The 18,481-nt window shown below is 35.0% G+C and overlaps 1 protein-coding gene and 1 pseudogene across 1 annotated transcript; one reads left to right on the forward strand and one right to left on the reverse strand.

The window, feature by feature from the left end:
- The first annotated feature begins 4,512 nt into the window (after positions 1–4,512).
- Positions 4,513–5,896, forward strand: LOC120179499 (E3 ubiquitin-protein ligase PUB23-like). The gene has a single exon (XM_039185082.1). The coding sequence runs from the start codon at positions 4,519–4,521 to the stop codon at positions 5,755–5,757; it is 1,239 nt and encodes a 412-aa protein (XP_039041013.1). The 5' UTR covers positions 4,513–4,518; the 3' UTR covers positions 5,758–5,896.
- A 1,400-nt stretch (positions 5,897–7,296) lies between these two features.
- Positions 7,297–11,131, reverse strand: LOC120180908 (annotated as a pseudogene).
- Positions 11,132–18,481: the final 7,350 nt, after the last annotated feature.

Consider the following 18,481-nt stretch of genomic DNA (forward strand, 5'->3'; position numbering starts at 1 on the left):
AAAGGATTCATTACTTATGTCCCCTTCGTGCTTAATGCTTAAGTTTCATCTAAGATCAAAGGACAAAGTGCATCTCAATTATTCAAAAGATTAGAATATATGTGTGTGTCTTGAAAATCTATGGGTCGTGGATGAAAATCTTTCCTACCCTACTACAGAAAAGACTATATAGATTTGGTCATAAAGACTGTATAAATTTTAATTAACTTTAAATTTAAAAATTTATTTAAAATAATATATTATCCTTTCTTCTATCTTAAAAAATTATCACTAAATTTCGTCACCGATAACAAGTGAGGTCAAATTGAGTTGGATTTATATTAAAGGTAAAAGAATCTTTGACCATATTCAATTTGATTTGAGAAATAATATAATTTTATTTTTTGTATATAAAAGTAATTACTATAATACTTATATATATATATATATATTGAAAAATTATCAGATCAAATTTAATATTCGTGTATATTTCCATGGGAGAGAAAAGATTTTTCCCAACATGAGTGACTTCCAATATGGTGCCAAAACCCAAAAGGAGAGGAAAAAACGAAAAAAAGTATATATGGCTGCCTTTGCCTTTTGGCTTTTTGCCTTTGCAATTTGCATGCATGGCTTTCCACTTCCTGCAATGATACTGGGAAGCCCAATTCTACGAATGATAAACTGCCACGTTTTCGCACTTAAGAGGGACACGTAAATGGTTGGGTTTATCGTCTGTTGGCCTGAGCGGCTGAGCCAGGGGTTTCGTTCTTGTTCTCTAGGTTCGTGGTCCAATCCTAAGACCCCCTTTTTGGAGCTTAATCTAAGTCGTAAATATAATTCTTTTAGTTTAATTTATTAAATTAAAAACAATGATATTTAAATTCACAATATCATTTAATATTATATTTTTGAAAGTGAGCCATCTTTGTTTAGCCCATCCCTACCTTGGATTTGGTTTGTTTGATGATGAGAGTTGAGACCAGCGTTGGCTATGCCTTTGCCTTTTCTTAATCATGGGTAACGAACCAGAGTAATTGGTGGCCAGCCTAGCAGAATTCCCATCAAATCGTATATTCCAAATAAACCTCAGTATTTTTTATATTATAATTAGATGTAAAAAAATGGTGTTCATATCAAAATTAAATAATATTTACTATACGATAGTATTAAATTTTCAACAGTACCGATAAAATTATATAATATTAAATATTAATATATATCACTTATAAATATGATAATAATATGTAAGAGAAAAATGAACTGTGATTGGATCGATTGTTTGTAATTGTATTACTAGTTCTGTCACTTCCGAGATGCTCTTTTATAATTGTTCTTTTAGAGTTTGGTTATATGTGTCGAACATAGGTAACAGTAGGTACACATGTAATTGTTCTTTGGTCATGCATGAACTTAATCAAAGTGGAATATTCTTGCTTGTTTGTCTAAGAATATCTCTGTTGCTAAGTATATTATACTTAAAATAATTATAATTTTAATTTTAGTAACCAAATCATCATTAGTTTTTTAGACTCATCTTATCCAAACGTAGCATGATTTGACCCTTCGATGGCTCAATTCCAAACCACTCATTAGTTAATGGCGAACTTTATACCAACAAAGCAAGTTTCCGGAATTCGATTTCCAGAACAATGAAAGGCGTAGTAAGCACGAGTGGAAAAAAAAAAAAAAGCCACAGCCTTTGTCCGTTCGACAAGAATCTTTTAGTGCGATCATAAAAATGAGTATCAAAAGAATCAAATAAAATTAATCAGTCGTATATCATTATTATATATTAAATACTTTTTGCCTAGCATCCATGATTACAAAATTCATTGCGTTTGCATTACTATTGTGTATTAGCTTTATCAACAACAACAAAATTATGAACCCTTATCTCTATTATACACAAAAATAAATATTTCAGTATTTAGGATAAATATGGTATTGCTACTACGAATATATAATATATAAATGAAAACATGTCACTGTCAAATCTATGAGAAATCTTTCCAAATATCCCTAACCCATGGCCAGAATGAAAACGTACGTTATCCAAAAGTGCAAAAGACCTGTGGATACAATGATCGAAATGTAGGATTCTTTTTCAGGCTATAGGCGTTATGGATTGTATACACGACCTGAGTTTTTGGGTGGGGATGGTAAGCAGCCGAGGCCGGGTTGGATTCTTGTCCACTCGCCGGCCGGTCATTTTGTACAACTATGAGATTCATTACAAGACATCGTCTGCTCTTTTTGTTGTCGTGTACGGATCGTGTCTTGCATATCAAGTATGTTTGGTGAAAAATTATGTCCCCATGTTCCATTCCTAGATACCTATAATTTGTTTTTAATAAAATGATGCGGCTAAGTGAAAATTTATGCGGTGTATTTTTTCTTTTGGTTTAATATACAAATGTTTAAATTATACTTAAAATTAATTTTTGGCCTCTAGTTTGTTAAAAGTAGATGTCTAATGTTTTATGTATTATACTTTTAGGGTCTAACGTAAAAAAAACTATTAAGTGACACATGTCATATTCAAATTAAAAAACATTTTAAATAGTATTTTATTAAAAAAGTAAAAAAAAATATAAACGTGAAACATGTCATTTAATGAATTTTTTAACGGTATGTACCTAAAAATATAACGGGAAACCATTAGACACATATTTTGTATCAAGCCTTTTCTTTTTGATGTAACAGATCAATTTAATTGGTGGCCCGTTATGGTTAATCTGCATATTGGGTCTAGCACAACCATGGTGCATATATTGGCCCAATTTTATTACTGGCCCAATTTTATTACTGGCATGCAAATACGCCTATTATTGTCTCGTGGCAATCATTCTTTAGGATAAAGAAAATGAAATTTTTATTACAAAAAAAAAGCACATGCATCTATTTGGCGTTGCCATTTTTTTCAATTGAAAAAAAGATAGATTAACATAGACGTGTTTGAATAATCCATTTACGTGTATATGCAAACTCGAACAAATTTGAATTATAGATGGAACTAAACCATAATTAAACCGTAAGTTAAGTCAGAAAAAAAATTAAATCATATAGAGAAAAGTCAGATATCTTACCTTTAATATTAATGAAAGACGGTCTGGCACTTGCATAAAGCCATGAATAAATGATAATAAATAATAATCATGTTGTTACGGTATCAACTCCCAGTGAGCTGGGTAGCCCAAACTTTAAAGTTATTGTTTGATGAAATTTAATGCTATCGAAGAATACAATTACTTCAATTCGTGATATTTGTTATTGGTGGTTTGGACAATAAATAGCAAAAACTAATGTTTGGTATTATAATGGTTTACTGCAAGAAAACCCCTAAAAGCTGATGAAATATTCAAACATACCCTTTTATTTCAATATCATACAAAACTATCTCTACAATATAACAAAAAAAAAAATACAATGATTCAAAAAGTTATTATATCTCTCCAAAATATATAATTCTCTCTCATGTTACCCTAAACGTCGTATATATAACATAATATTTATTTGTATAACTAAATACTTGATTACTAACCATTTTTATTCCACAAGAATTATTGCCTAACATAAATATTTACTTTAGACAACGGAGTTACAATAAAGTCTAACTTAATTATCATTTATAAGTTATATCAAAATATAATAAATTATAATATTTATAAATTTGATTTGTTTGTCTATATTCATCATATAAGTAACCAGATTTAAAAAATAAATAATGGTAAAATATATTGCGTATATTCGTATGGGAATTTATTTAGTGATCAGTGTTGAAAAAATCAACTCGGTTGAACTGAAAACTACAATTTGCATTTGCACTTGTATCGGATTCAATAGAACTTAAAAAAATACAAAAGAAAATTATTCGATTCTTAAAGAATAAAAAGTGCATTAAACTATGCTTGATTATTTAGTGTGTACACATATGACTTTGATTCTTTGGATATAAATGCACATTTATAAATAAATAAAAAGTGCATTAAACCGGAAAAAGTAAATTTTAATTAATATTATTTCTATATAAAATTACTTTGATTAGAAATAAGATTTGAACATTTTGTTAAATAATAAAACTAATGAGCTAATAATTTGAAGATTTCATGTGTTTGACTATGACTTTGTGCTCATTATTTAGAGATGAATGGGAAATCAACAAGATTTATTCCCCTTGTGTTTTGTTTAATTATTTTCATCAACGTGGATTGAAGCAATTGGCTGGAACATAAAGGCACTAAATTGATTAAGGCAGCAAGATTTAGTCAAAACACAGAGCTAAGATGGAGAAAGTCAAAGTCGCATGGATGACCGACGCCTAATTTATCTCTGGGTTTTGTACTCCATGTCGGAGCCTCGGAAATGGTCTTGAGTTAGTTCTTCTCTCTCTTAGCAGTCTGTTGTGTTTTGACATTTTGTTTTCTTTGACTTGAAAGTCGAACAAATTGCCCTTTTTATCATCTCAAGTATATAAGCGTATGTTTCATCACTCAATTGCATTGCATATTCCAGTTTCCGGAAGAGGAAAGAAAAAAGATGGATGGAATTGAGATTTCTACACATTTCCTTTGTCCAATTTCTCTTCAGCCCATGAGAGATCCTGTTACCATCTCAACAGGAATAACATACGATCGAGATAGTATAGAGCAATGGCTATTTTCATGCAAGAATAAGGCGTGTCCGGTTACCAAACAAGCCTTGCAAGATGCTCATCTTACTCCAAATCACACTCTCCGTCGGTTGATCCAAGCGTGGTGCACTCTGAATGCTTCCCATGGAATCGAAAGAATCCCAACACCTAAGTCTCCTGTTGAAAAAACCCAGATCGCCAAGCTCATTAAGGAAGCCAGAAAGCTGCCTGAGATGCGACTCAAGTGCCTTGCAACCCTCAGATCAATCATGCTGGGAGGTGAAAGGAACAGAAGCTGCCTGGAAACGTCTGGCGCTGTTGAATTCTTGGTATCGATCGTCAACAGCTGTGATTGTTCGTTGCTTGAAGTGGAGAGCGAAGAAGGGCCGGGTTTTATAACTGCTAGCGACGAAGCATTGAATATTCTTTACCATATCAAGGTCTCCGGAAGCAGTCTAAAGAGTATTATTAGCAAAGATCTGGCATTTGTAGAGTCTCTATCGCGAGTACTGGAAAATGGTATACACAAATCTCGAGAATACGCGGCGGTGATATTGAAAGATATTTTCCAAGTGGCTGATCCGATCCAATTGATCAACGTTTCATCCGAATTCATTTCGCAACTCGTACGAGCTTTGAGTGATGACATGTCGCAGCAAGCCAAAAAGACCACTTTGAAACTCCTCGCAGAGCTTTGTCCGTGGGGAAGGAACAAGATCAAGGCCGTCGAAGGCTGTGCAGTGTTCGTGTTGATTGAGCTTCTTCTCGGGACCTCGGAAGGGAGAACATCGGAGCTGGCTTTGTTCGTGTTGTGTCATCTTTGTGGTTGTGCCGAAGGGAGAGCCGAGCTTTTGAAGCACGGAGCAGGGCTAGCCATAGTGTCGAAGAAAATATTTACGGTTTCACATGCGGCAAGTGTGACGGCAGTGAGGATTATATCCTCGATTTCTAAGTTCTCGGCAACGTGTAGGGTTCTTCAAGAGATGTTGCAAGTTGGAGTGGTGAAGGAGCTGATAATGGTGGTTCAACTTGATTGCAATAACAAGAGCAAGGAGAAAGCAAGTGAGATATTGAGATTGCACTCTAGGGTTTGGAGGAACCCTTCTTGTTTACCTTCTCATTTGTTGTCTTCTTATCCATCTTGAGATTTATGCCCCTTTTTACATGGATAAGACGATGGAGGCTGTTGATGTTCAAACAAGATGAGATTCATCCCTGCGTGTCTCCGGCGGTGACCTTAGCAAATCGCTTCTGCCCTTTCCATTTGTTGCTGTGGTTATTTGATATGGTAGTTTCATGCCCCTTCAAACTTCACGGTTCAGAAATATGGGGTTTTGTTTTGTTCATTATTATTATTTTTGCTTAGGCTTCTGGTCTTGAAGCCCAACTTCTTGCAATTGATTTTATGAAAAAGATTATAAACCCATACTCATGTTCTAAAAGGACCAAATATTTTGGGTCAAAACAATAAAATGACCCACCAAGCCATCTTTTATTTTTTTATTAATTATTTTAATTACAACTATAATTAAAATTAATGCATTCTCCTTCCAAAAAATAATACATTCCTAACAGTTATAATTACAACCGAATAATGTACGGATCAAGTGGTCTCTATGGTAAAGGAATTGTTGTTATTCATTGAGGATCTGGGTTCAAGCACCATAAATATCATAGGTGTGAGCGTTTAATGTCAAAAAGTTGAAAATATATCTTTAAACATATACTAGCTGATACTTACCTTTAATTAATAAATTAAAAAAGCTACAATCAAACAATATATAGAGGGTGTTAAATGCCGGAAAATTTTATTCAACTAACAGCTAAACTGGTTAAATGATTAATAAAGCGTCCAACAATTGAAATTTAATTATCTTTTTAATAATAAAGATGAAACTTATTTAACCATCAATATTTAACTATCGTTTTAATAAGCAACAACAGTTTTTGTTTATTGAAAATTCATTTTTTCCTACGACTATCCATTTGAAAAATTAAGGGGTTTAGAGTAATTGGACTCCAAGTTTGTATTTTTTTAACTACAATAACTACAACGACGATAAAACGAATAAAAATTTTAATAAGTATAATGTAAATTTTAAATGTTCAATGATCAAATTAGAAGTATCATACAAATTTAGTGACTAAATGTATAATTTATCATAACTTGATTGTCACAAGTGCATGTACATATATATATATATTTCAAAAAGTATTTCGCACGATAAAAAGAGAAACCAAGCTTGGGAAGGTTATTTTCCAAGGTCTTGCACTTTTGTTGATGCATGTTGTCGAGTCTTGAGTTTGATCAGGCCACAAAATCAGGCAACAGTGGCGCCTCAAAACGTTTCCTGTTTTGCACCTCAATACCACTGGGATGAGAAGCTCGCTGTTATGTGTTGATCCCATCGATATCAGATTCGCTCGCTCCTAATTCTAACCTTCTTCCTACCTGGTTAATGTTGTGGTTCGACACTAGGTTTCGTGAGAGCGAAATTTTCTCGCAATGGGGAAGGCCAAGGGTCAGGGACACACCACTGTTTCCATTAAATCCGGCTGCCACCTGTTGCTGGTCACCATCAAACCTCTCAATCTCTCGCATGGAACCGTAAACTCTCTCACACGAGTAACCATCTTTGAATAGCCTTTCGTCACCATCGGCAGGATCCCGATAGGAGAATTCTGCTAGTATTTTCTCGGCCTTTTCAGGCTTGTGTGAGCTGCACCTTCGAGACTGGATAGTCCGAAGAGATTGAATGATGATGCTTGTTGCACAAGGGACCCTCCCATGGGAGAGGTTGAGATTGTGGAGTTGGGGAATGGATCAGTTGGGGAAGTATTATTATTATTATTCTGGTGGAAGGATTTAGGCTTTGAATTTGATTTAGCTTTAACTTGATCCATTGTCTGGACACTAGAACTAGACCCTGATTCCTTTTGCTGATCGCTTTTGTTTGCATTGATGATCTCTAGACTGCCATTAGTCCTCTCTTGTTGTTCCTGCACTTCTTCATTGTACATTTCTTCCACCATCGGCTTCCATAGCCGAACTCGAGCATTTATAAACCAGTTTGACAGCTACATTTCAAGGCAAGCAAGTTCATACATCAATTACATTATCTTTTCTTTTCTTCCATGTGAATAGAATATGAAGAAGAAAGCATTGCAATGGAAGTGAGACCTGGCTTCTTGTAAGCCCTGTTTGTTTAGCAAGCATGTGCTTGTCTGAATCTTGAGGATACCTGATGCCAAAAGGTTAAGGCATTTGGAATGAGATAATTAATATATCTATCATATAGTGTAAGAAGTTAGTGAAAAGAAGCGCTTACTGATGAAGGAAATGTTCGAACAGCCAAGCACGAAGTACGCAAACAGCTCGTTCGGGTAATCCTCTTTGAGGTTTCAAAGCATTGTTGTGTTGGGCCATTCCCAACTGTTGCAGCACCCGCTGTTGTCGAAGCTGATGATCCACATATCGTAGTCTTGAACCCTCTATTTTAGCACCCAAGCAATCCACTTCTCCTAAACTCTTGCTTGTAGCTTTGATTTGCTTAGACATTGCGTCTTCAAGACACCGGAAATGCTTTGAAATGGTCCTCCGCCTGCTCGAATGAAACGACCACCGCATGCATTTGGTGATGGTACTGCCTGTATCTTTGCTCCACTTTAAAGGTCATAATCAAAGGGAAATCAGTACAAATATGCATAAAAGTTCATGTTTACGGTCCCAAACTATAGTGGAAACTTTCAACTGGAGACACCCAAGTTTGTCCCAAGTGAAATATAAATTTTGCAACTAATGGACGCGGTCTACCCGCAGTCATCTGATGTCTTGACCGACCATGCAGGCCTAACGAATGAAAGCAATAGAAACCATGAGATAAAAGGAAAGAGAAAGTGTTTTGGAATGGTTTGATCAGAGGGTCCCAAACTTACCAAATTCGTCATGTATTTATTATGTCAAACATTATATTGTCTGGTGAATGTCAATTACTGTAAGAGTTCCAAATGATCAAATTATTATAATATTTAGTAAAAGATATTTCCATTAGACTAGAGCTAACTAATAATGTAACAGAATGAAAATTCTTTCTCTGCGTGTATTATGAGATTATAATGAATGCATTTTCTCTTTGAATTGAATTAAGAAAAAGTAAACCTCATCAATCATGCTGACAAGTTTCGCCTTCTTCAGCTGAAGTTCTTGTTTATGTACGGTTGTTAGCCATAGTATCAAATTATGGTTGTAGATTTTGTTGCGGATGTGGTTGTGGTGTTGTGATTGTGGATGCTGCGGATATTACGTAACGTGTTGCGGCTGTCGCGGGTGTAATCTTTTTCTAAAAAATCACAATACGTCTAAAATATTATATTTATACATTTTACAGTTATCTTTTAATATACTAATATTAATATATTCTTTTAATATTTTATTTTGAAAATAAAAAAATAATTTCATAAATAAAAATTTATTAAAAACAAATATAAACCATAGAAGTGCTATCATACTGGATAATGGGTAATAAAAATTATAATGTTAATGAATAAAATATAAACAATATCACTAAAATCGTATCAATTTTTTTATATTTTAACATAAAAATGTTCATTTTACATTACTTAGAAAGAAAAAAAAAATACATAACTACACATATAAAATTTTTATATCTTACAATTCACCACCAAAATGAATGACGTGACGAATCTAAATCATTTCTATCTTCATTGTCTTGATTTTGATTCCTTCCTATTCTATGTGAAGAAGACATCACATTATGTGCATCATTGGAAGGAAACATGTTGTATGATAAATGATGACAAAAAAATCCATAACTTGGATTTTGTTCAAGATAACGTGGATAACATGAATTTGGTTGGTAAGAATGAGAACCATGAGATAGTTCACTAATTTCATTATCATTTGTAGCTGAACTATATTATGATGAAACTACAAATGAATCATAAAAGTATTCTCCTATCCTCCTATGAGTTCTATCATCATCATCTCTTCTATTTTGTGATGCATTTGTTCTATACAAACTTAAATTATTATCGTAAGGATATCTGAACATACCTTGATCTCCATGAAAAGTAGTAGAATAAATGTGTCCATATTCTGATTGGTATGTACCTTAATTATCACCACTATGATTATCACAACCACCATCATCATCATCTTCATCATCATCATCATAACTTGATGTCGATAGTTAAACATTTTTTTCATTAGATGGAGTAGGTGAATTGTCCATATTTTCAACTTGAGTTTTTTCATCAGTTTCATTAAGTATCTCCTCCGGCAACCATGAGAAATTTTGTTCACTATTAAGTGTAGCATTCTCTCTTTCTTTAATCCATGCATTTAGTAGGTCATATTCTTCAAAAATATTTTCAAGAATAATTGGATTAAAACCTATTTCAAAAAATATATATATATTCCTTTTTCATTTTTATTTATAATATTATTTATTTATTTGTTCTTTATATTATATATTAGATAAAATTTTATAGTTTCATAATAAATAGATAAAATACATAATATTATTATAGTATTATAAAGTGAATTCCTCTCTTATACAGAATTTATATAATAATAAATAAACATATAATTATAATACTTAATGTTAATATAACAATTTAGTTTAAAATTAATCACACCAATTTTAGATATGAGAAAATTCAATTTAAATTTAAATTAATTTAATTTTAAAATAACATTAATAAATAATTTAATTAATTCAAGTTTAAGTATCTAATTTTAAACATAACTATTACGATATTATTAATTATATATATTTATAATCTACTTTTAAGAATTAAATTAGAATAATTAATCTATGTAATATTATATTTCAGATAATTTAAAATTTGTTGCGACACAATTTATAGCGTGTTGCGGTGTTACGTAACGGTTTTTTATCGCAACAATCGTGATAGGGTTCTCTTATCGCGTTAAGTCGATATTACGTCAAAAAATATTACGATGCGGGCATTGCGGCTGTAATTTAATACTATGCTCTGAACCCTGGAAATCCAATTCGGAACAGCGGTAACCGTCAACGTTGAGCTGCCAGGTTTCTTCGTTTCATCAGCAACCAGTGAAATTGTTGGAACTTCAGGTTGTCCATGGATAATTGTTTCGACGTTACTTAACCTATACGATACCTGTTGAGATGATAGACTCAGGGACAAGCCTTGCCTCGGTGACACCCCGGACCGACGTAACCCCAACTGCGATGCGACATCATGGGGTCTACCAAAGGCATCTCCGACGGACGCCACAGACACTAGATGAGGATTGCTGCTCCTTTCTAGTGGTGAATTCTGTTGATCAATACTCGAGCCCCATAAATTATGGCATACACCAGAGAGTAGGGATAACGGGCAGTTAGAACCATCCAAACTTGAAGGTCCGGTGGAAGGAGTCAGTGATGGGAGAGGCAGACTGAGGAACTGGTCATGGTTAGATGGTGGAGCGTGGGGCAAACCGATGGGGTTCAACGTGCCACCGTGATACATGCACCAGAGTCCATAATGATAGTACATGCTTCTTTGGACTAATGTTTCTACTTGAACCTATTAGAAGAACAAAGTCTCGAAGATTCAAAGTATATATATTAGGCAAGCGTAATGTGAATGAATCATTAAACGATTCTGATGTTGCTCCTTTTAATGTTTTAGATTTGAGGTCTAATTTTTTAAAAGAAAGGGATGATGATACATGCATCACAATGCTCACATCAAAAGAAGAAGTAATAACTCTTCCAAATGATCCACTCATCTAAGTCTTGGAAAAGAAGACCAGAACAACAACAGACTTGCGACGACTTTTTGAATGATATACTGGTCTTATTTAGTCAACATCTCTTCTGGAGATACGATTTTCTTTCTCTTATATTTCCAACGGTTCTTGAATTGCGTCAATCCGATATCGGGAACTCAAGATATGATCATTTTAGTGAAAAAGTGCATGCAGAAAATCCTATACGAGATTAATACAAGATTTTGTAAATATTACGATTTTTTAATATTTTTATTGATTATTTGTAATATAATTTAATATAGGATGATGTATTATCTTTTAGGATTAGATTTATTATTTTATTAGGAATTAAGGTTGAGTTAAAACATTATTCTTAGTTTATTATTATTTTATTAGAAATTAGAGTTTAGACATGTTTAGTTTGTTAATATTTTATTCATTAGTTATTTAGGACCTTTAGAACTCATCCCCTATATAAAGGAGATTTCATTCAACTTTGTAAGACACATTTCTTTGATTAATAATACAACGATAATTCGTTTTTGCAAGTGTTGATTGTTTTGTGCCTTTGAAGCTTCTTCTCATGGAGTTCTTTCAAGTTTTTGTGAGGAAGATTAATCTTCACACTCCAATTTTTTTTTCATCGTGACTAGGAGGGTTGGTTAGAGCAATATTATCGAGTTTGACTTTTCATTGCGACTATGAGGGTTCAATAGGACACTTATCCATCTATTTTCCACAAATCCATCCTAACCATCATCATCTTTACCGTTCACCTTCATAAGGGAGATCTTTTTTATTTCTTGGTTATCATACTTTATTTTTAATTTCTTTATCTTTTGTTTATCTTGTTCTAATCTTGTTTCTTACCTTGTTTCCAGCACTTAAAAGAAACTCTAAAAGACCCTAGCCGCTATCGCCATCTTCCCCTATTCATCCTCCTTTGTTCATAATCGAGTCTATATTCATCCTTCGTTGTTCTTCATCGAGTCTAGAGTTTTCTAAGTTTGATTCGTCAATAAGAGCAACGTTCATTAATCTGGCACCGCTTATTGGTATGTTTGATTACAATTTCCTAATAAATTTAAAATTTGAAACCAACTAAAGTGATAGTCTCCAACTGACCGAATTTGTTGATAATGTCTTTTTTTATGAATATATTTAAATTTTTGAAAAACTTGATTTAGAATATCTTTTAGAAATATATTCTAATAAATTTTATTTTTTTAAAAAAGAGTCTTTTTATAAATAAACTTCGTTAATAATATCTTTCATGGATATATTCAAATTTGAAATCAACTAAAATTCAAGTCTTCAATTTGATTAAGATTTATAAAAAAAATCACTCAAATTTTGATTTAAATTAGATCAAATACCTAAAATAATCTTCTTTGAATTTCTATTGTTTCTCACACTGAGCCGTCGAAACAAAAATTTATAGTATCAGTAGATTGAGGAGTCTCGATTACTTATTCCAGAAATCGAGTGTTCCTTGTTAGGAAAAATAAACCGAGTATAAGTAATTTCCCTATAACCAGATTAGTGAGAATGCGAAATAAAAGCGGAAAAATAATACCCAAAAATTGATAACGGAATTCAGCCAATTGTGCTTACGTCTCCAGGCTGCTGCAGATCTTTTACTAAGAGAGAAAATTTACAGGTGTTTACAAAACACTCACTACTCACAAGAAAGCTCTCTAGTATAGGAAGAAAGAAATGTTTTGGGATGATTTTGAAGCTAAATGGGTAAGGGTATTTATAGTAGAAACTTAGGGACTAATCTTTGAAAATACCCTAAAGTGCAATGACTAAAGCGAATTTACCCATTCCTATTTTCAACAAACATCTACCAAAATTTTACCAAACTTTGAAAAACATTTTTCAAAGAAACATTTACCAAACTTTGAAAAAACATTTTCCAAAGTTGGTTGCCAAACTTTGAAACTTTTAACAATCTCCCACTTGAAGACTGATTTTAATATGTCTTCACACCTCAATCAATGCAGCAGCATGTCTGGTCTTGTTATTCTAGCATGCCAACTGAAGCTGAACACAACTTCAGTTTGTCCGTAGTCACCGTCTTTGTCAACATGTCTACCGGATTTTGAGCTCCACTAATCTTTTCAAGTTTCAAAATCCCATCTTCCAGAAGAGACCAGATAAAATGATATCTCAATTGTATGTGCTTTGTCCTGGAATGAAAAGAAGGATTCTTTGCTAGATGGATAGCACTTTGACTGTCGCAATACAAGATATTATTTTCTTGTTTCTTGCCTAACTCTTCCAAAAAACTTTGGAGCCAAACCATCTCCTTGCTGGCTTCCGTAACAGCGACATATTCTGCTTCAGTTGTGGAGAGAGCAACTATCTTCTGTAGTTGAGAAACCCAACTCACTGCAGTTCCTCCTAGAGTATAGACATACCCTGTAGTGCTCCTTCTGATGTCGACATTTCTGGCTAAGTCAGCATCTACATAGCCTGTCAGTATCATATCTCCACCTTTGAAACAAAGTGCTTTGTTTGTGGTACCCCGAAGATATCTGAGGATCCATTTAACTGCTTCCCAGTGTACCTTGCCCGGATTATTCATGTACCTGCTAACAGCTCCCACTGCATGAGCAATATCTGGTCTGGTACAAACCATGGCATACATCAGACTTCCAATTGCTGAGGCATACGACACCTTCACCATGTGTGCACGTTCTTCCTCCGTCTTTGGTGATTGGTCTTTGGAGAGTTTGAAATGAACACCTAAAGGTGTACTTACTGGTTTAGCATCTTGCATGTTGAACCTGGAGAGTACTTTGTTGATGTACTCAGCCTGTGATAACATCAAAGTCCCTGACTTTGTGTCTCTCTTGATCCTCATCCCAAGAATCTGCTTTGCAGCGCCCAGATCCTTCATAGCAAACTGCTTCGACAATTTTTGCTTCAAGTGTATAATCTCTTGCATGTCTGAGCCTGCAACGAGCATGTCATCAACGTACAATAATAAAATAATGAAGCTGTTGTCGAACCTCTTGATGTAGCAACAATGATCTGCTTGGCATCTGATAAAACCACTGCTACTCATGAAGCTATCGAACTTCTTGTACCATTGTCTAGGAGCTTGTTTTAAACCATACAAGCTCTTCTTCAACCTGCATACCAGGTTTTTCTTGTCTGCCTCTATGAAGCCTTCTGGCTGCCTCATATAGATTTCTTCCTCCAAATCACCACGAAGGAAAGCTGTCTTTATATCTAACTGCTCAAAATGTAAATTCTCTGCAGCTACAATTTTCAACACCAGTCTGATTGTAGACAATTTTACGACTGGAGAGAAAATTTCATTGTACTCAATACCTTCTTTTTGCTGAAAGCCTTTGACAACCAATCTTGCTTTGTAGCGTTTGCTCCCATCGTGCTCTTCTTTGATCCTGTAAATCCACTTGTTGTGGAGCGCTTTCTTGCCTGGTGGTAATTCAGCTAATTCCCATGTCTGATTTGACATAAGCGAGTCCATCTCATCTTTCATGGAAGACTCCCACTTGACTGAATCCTCCACTTGCATTGCTTCATCATAGAACTCTGGTTCACCATTCTCAGTCAACAACAAGTAGTGTAAAGAAGGAGAATACCGTTGGGTTGGTTTAGGAATTCTGGAGGAGCGTCTCAGTTCTGGTGTGCCTGGTTCTTCCTCTTGAACTGTTTCAGGACTGATCTGAACATCATTTCTAGAAATCTCCTCGAACTCAGCAAATTCCTTTGTTTCAGCTTCGGTATTACTTGATTCTGCGGTTGACCTGTCTTTGTACATCACATTTTCATTGAAAATTACGTCTCTGCTTCTGATGATCTTTCGATTTTTGTAGTCCCAAAACCGGTAACCGAACTCATCACCACCGTAACCAACAAAGACGCATTTGTTGGACTTGGCATCGAGTTTACTTCTTTCAGTAGAGTTTATGTGTACATAAGAAATACAACCAAACACTCTTAAGTGTGAAAGGTTTATTTCTTTCTTGCTCCAAGATTCCTCTGGTATTCCGCCATCCAAAGGAACTGAGGGCCCACGGTTGATCAGGTAAGCTGCAGTGTTGATAGCTTCAGCCCATAGAAATTTGGGCAATCCGGCATGTATCCTCATGCTTCTGGCATGTTCATTCAGAGTTTTGTTCATGCGCTCTGCTACGCCATTCTACTGCGGTGTTATGGGAACTGTTGTCTCCATCTTGATCCCATTGTTTGCGCAGAAATCTCTGAAACTATTGTCTCTGTACTCTCCTCCATTGTAAGACCTCAACCGCTTGACTTTCAAACCAGTCTCATTTTCCACCATGGCCTTCCATTTTCTGAAGGTATCAAAGACTTCTGATTTCTTCTTCAGAAAATAAACTCACACCTTCCTTGTTGAATCATCGATGAAGGTGACATAATATAGTGAGCCTGCAAGAGATGGAACTGGGGATGGTCCCCATACATCAGTATGAACCAACTCTAACCTTTCTGCCTTGGGTGTCTTGCCAATCTTTGCAAAACTGACTTTCTTTTGTTTGCCAAAGATGCAATCCTCGCATAGTCCGACATCTACATTCTTTAGATCCGGCAGCTTTCCTTTTGACAGAAGTATCTTCATTCCTTTCTCGCTCATATGGCCAAGCCTTTGGTGCCATAGGTTTGATTTTCCATCAGCATCTGCTATTGCAATGATATTCTCTAAATTTGAGGTTATATAGAGAGTACCAGTCTTCTTACCACGAGCAATGACGAGTGCTCCTTTGGTAATCTTCCATTCACAGCCTGAAAAGGTTGTGCTATATCCTTCTCCATCAAGCTGTCCAACAGAAATCAGATTTCTTTTGAGGCCAGGAATATGTCTCACTCCTGTCAGCTTCCAGGTGGTCTGGTTTGGCAACTTTAGTCGGATGTCTCCTTTTCCGACGATCTTTAAGGTTTCATCATCAGCAAGATGAACCTTCCCAAAATCACCATTGACATAGTTCTCCATGATTTCTTGGTATGGGGTAGAGTGGAAAGATGCCCCTGAATCCAAGATCCATGATTCAATCGGACTGTTGACGCTTAGAATCATGGTATCACCTGTCTCCTCTGTCACGTTGGCAGATTCCTGTGCACCGGTATCTTTCTTCAGTGCTCGGCAATCTCTTTTGAAGTGACCCTTCTTGCCGCAATTATAACAGGTAAAATCTTTATTTCCTGTTCTTGATTTGCCCCTTTTGGATTTTGATCTGCCACGATTTGAATTTCTTTCTGAAGTTCTCCCTCTAGACTCCGTGTGCAAGGCTGAGGAGGTTGATGCTTCACCCGATTCTCTTCGTCGAATTTCTTCACTCAATACCAGATCCCGAACATCGTCGAATTTTAATTTGCTGTTTCCCGACGAACTGCTGACTGTTGTAACAGTAGCATTCCAACTGTCTGGTAGAGATGATAAGAGAATTAAAGCTCGAACTTTATCATCGAACTCAATTTCCACTGAACTCAACTGGGTTGTGATTGTGTTGAGTTCATTTAGGTGTTGTGCCACCGATGCCCCTTCCGCCATCCGCAAATTGAATAATCGCCTCATCAAATGAACTTTGTTTGAGGCCGATGGCTTCTCGTACATACTGGAGAGAGCCGCCATAAGACCCGCCGTGATCTTTTCCTTTGCTATATTAAAAGCAACATTGCGGGATAACGTCAGGCGGATAACTCCGAGGGCTTGTCTGTCGAGAAGAGCCCAATCTTCATCCTTCATGCCCTTTGGTTGTTTTCCTGAGAGAGGTTGATATAGATTTTTCTGGTACAAAAAATCTTAAATCTGCATCTTCCAAAAGCCAAAGTCCGCACCATCGAACTTTTCAATTTTCACCTTCCCTTCGTCTGCAGCCATCGCTCCCACTCGAATCTGGCTTCGTTTGGATCGTTTCTGACAATTCTTGCGAATCACCGTGTATTAGAACACCACCGTCGACAAACTCGTATTGCCGACCGAATTTCACTATTCATGAAATTCACTATTCACGTGAATAGTAATGAATAGTAACCTCACAGAAAATTTGACAAAATTCACAACCAAAAGCTCTGATACCAGTTGTTAGGAAAAATAAACCGAGTATAAGTAATTTCCCTATAACCAGATTAGTGAGAATGCGAAATAAAAGCGGAAAAATAATACCCGGAAATTGATAACGGAATTCAGCCAATTGTGCTTACGTCTCCGGGCTGCTGCAGATCTTTTACTAAGAGAGAAAATTTACAGGTGTTTACAAAACACTCACTACTCACAAGAAAGCTCTCTAGTATAGGAAGAAAGAAATGTTTTGGGATGATTTTGAAGCTAAATGGGTAAGGGTATTTATAGTAGAAACTTAGGGACTAATCTTTGAAAATACCCTAAAGTGCAATGACTAAAGTGAATTTACACATTCCTATTTTCAACAAACAATTACCAAAATTTTACCAAACTTTGAAAAACATTTTTCAAAGAAACATTTACCAAACTTTAAAAAAACATTTTCCAAAGTTGGTTGCCAAACTTTGAAACTTTTAACATTCCTCAATGCAGCAATCAGATGATAGCCTCAATCTCCCATCGGAATTGGATTCCGGAGTTCCACTTGTTATACACATCATTGAAAGATTTGATGCCGCCAAAGTCCACGAATTCTTTTTCTTTTTCGTTGTTCAAAGATTTGATTCCATCGAGATCGAAGAATTCCAATCCTTATTCAAAAGGATTAACGATTAGATCTTCTTGTGAAGTTCCGATTACCAATTTGTTGTTGAAGAAGACTACTTGGGTTTATTTGCAGCCAGTTGAATCAAATTCCGGACAAAGCAACTCCTTTTGCCTTCCTTGGATTAATGATTGTTTCAGGTTTATTGAAAGCAATTTAATTAACAAGATTGTTGCTGCTCTTGACAAGTTGGTGGGTGAAATTCATGTTGCTTCTAGGTTAGATACTTAATTCTTTTTAATAATAGTGTATATTCTTCCGCTACGGGCATATGTCCGTCTTAAAATTCAATTTTTTAAATTAAATATTTATTTTATTGATAATATTTATTTGATATTTTATATATATGTTATTACCTTCAAGATAATTTCTGAATTTGCCTCA

Source organism: Hibiscus syriacus, unplaced genomic scaffold (assembly GCF_006381635.1).
Source record: "Hibiscus syriacus cultivar Baekdansim isolate YM2019G1 unplaced genomic scaffold, ASM638163v2 tig00003715_pilon, whole genome shotgun sequence".
Lineage (NCBI taxonomy): Eukaryota > Viridiplantae > Streptophyta > Magnoliopsida > Malvales > Malvaceae > Hibiscus > Hibiscus syriacus.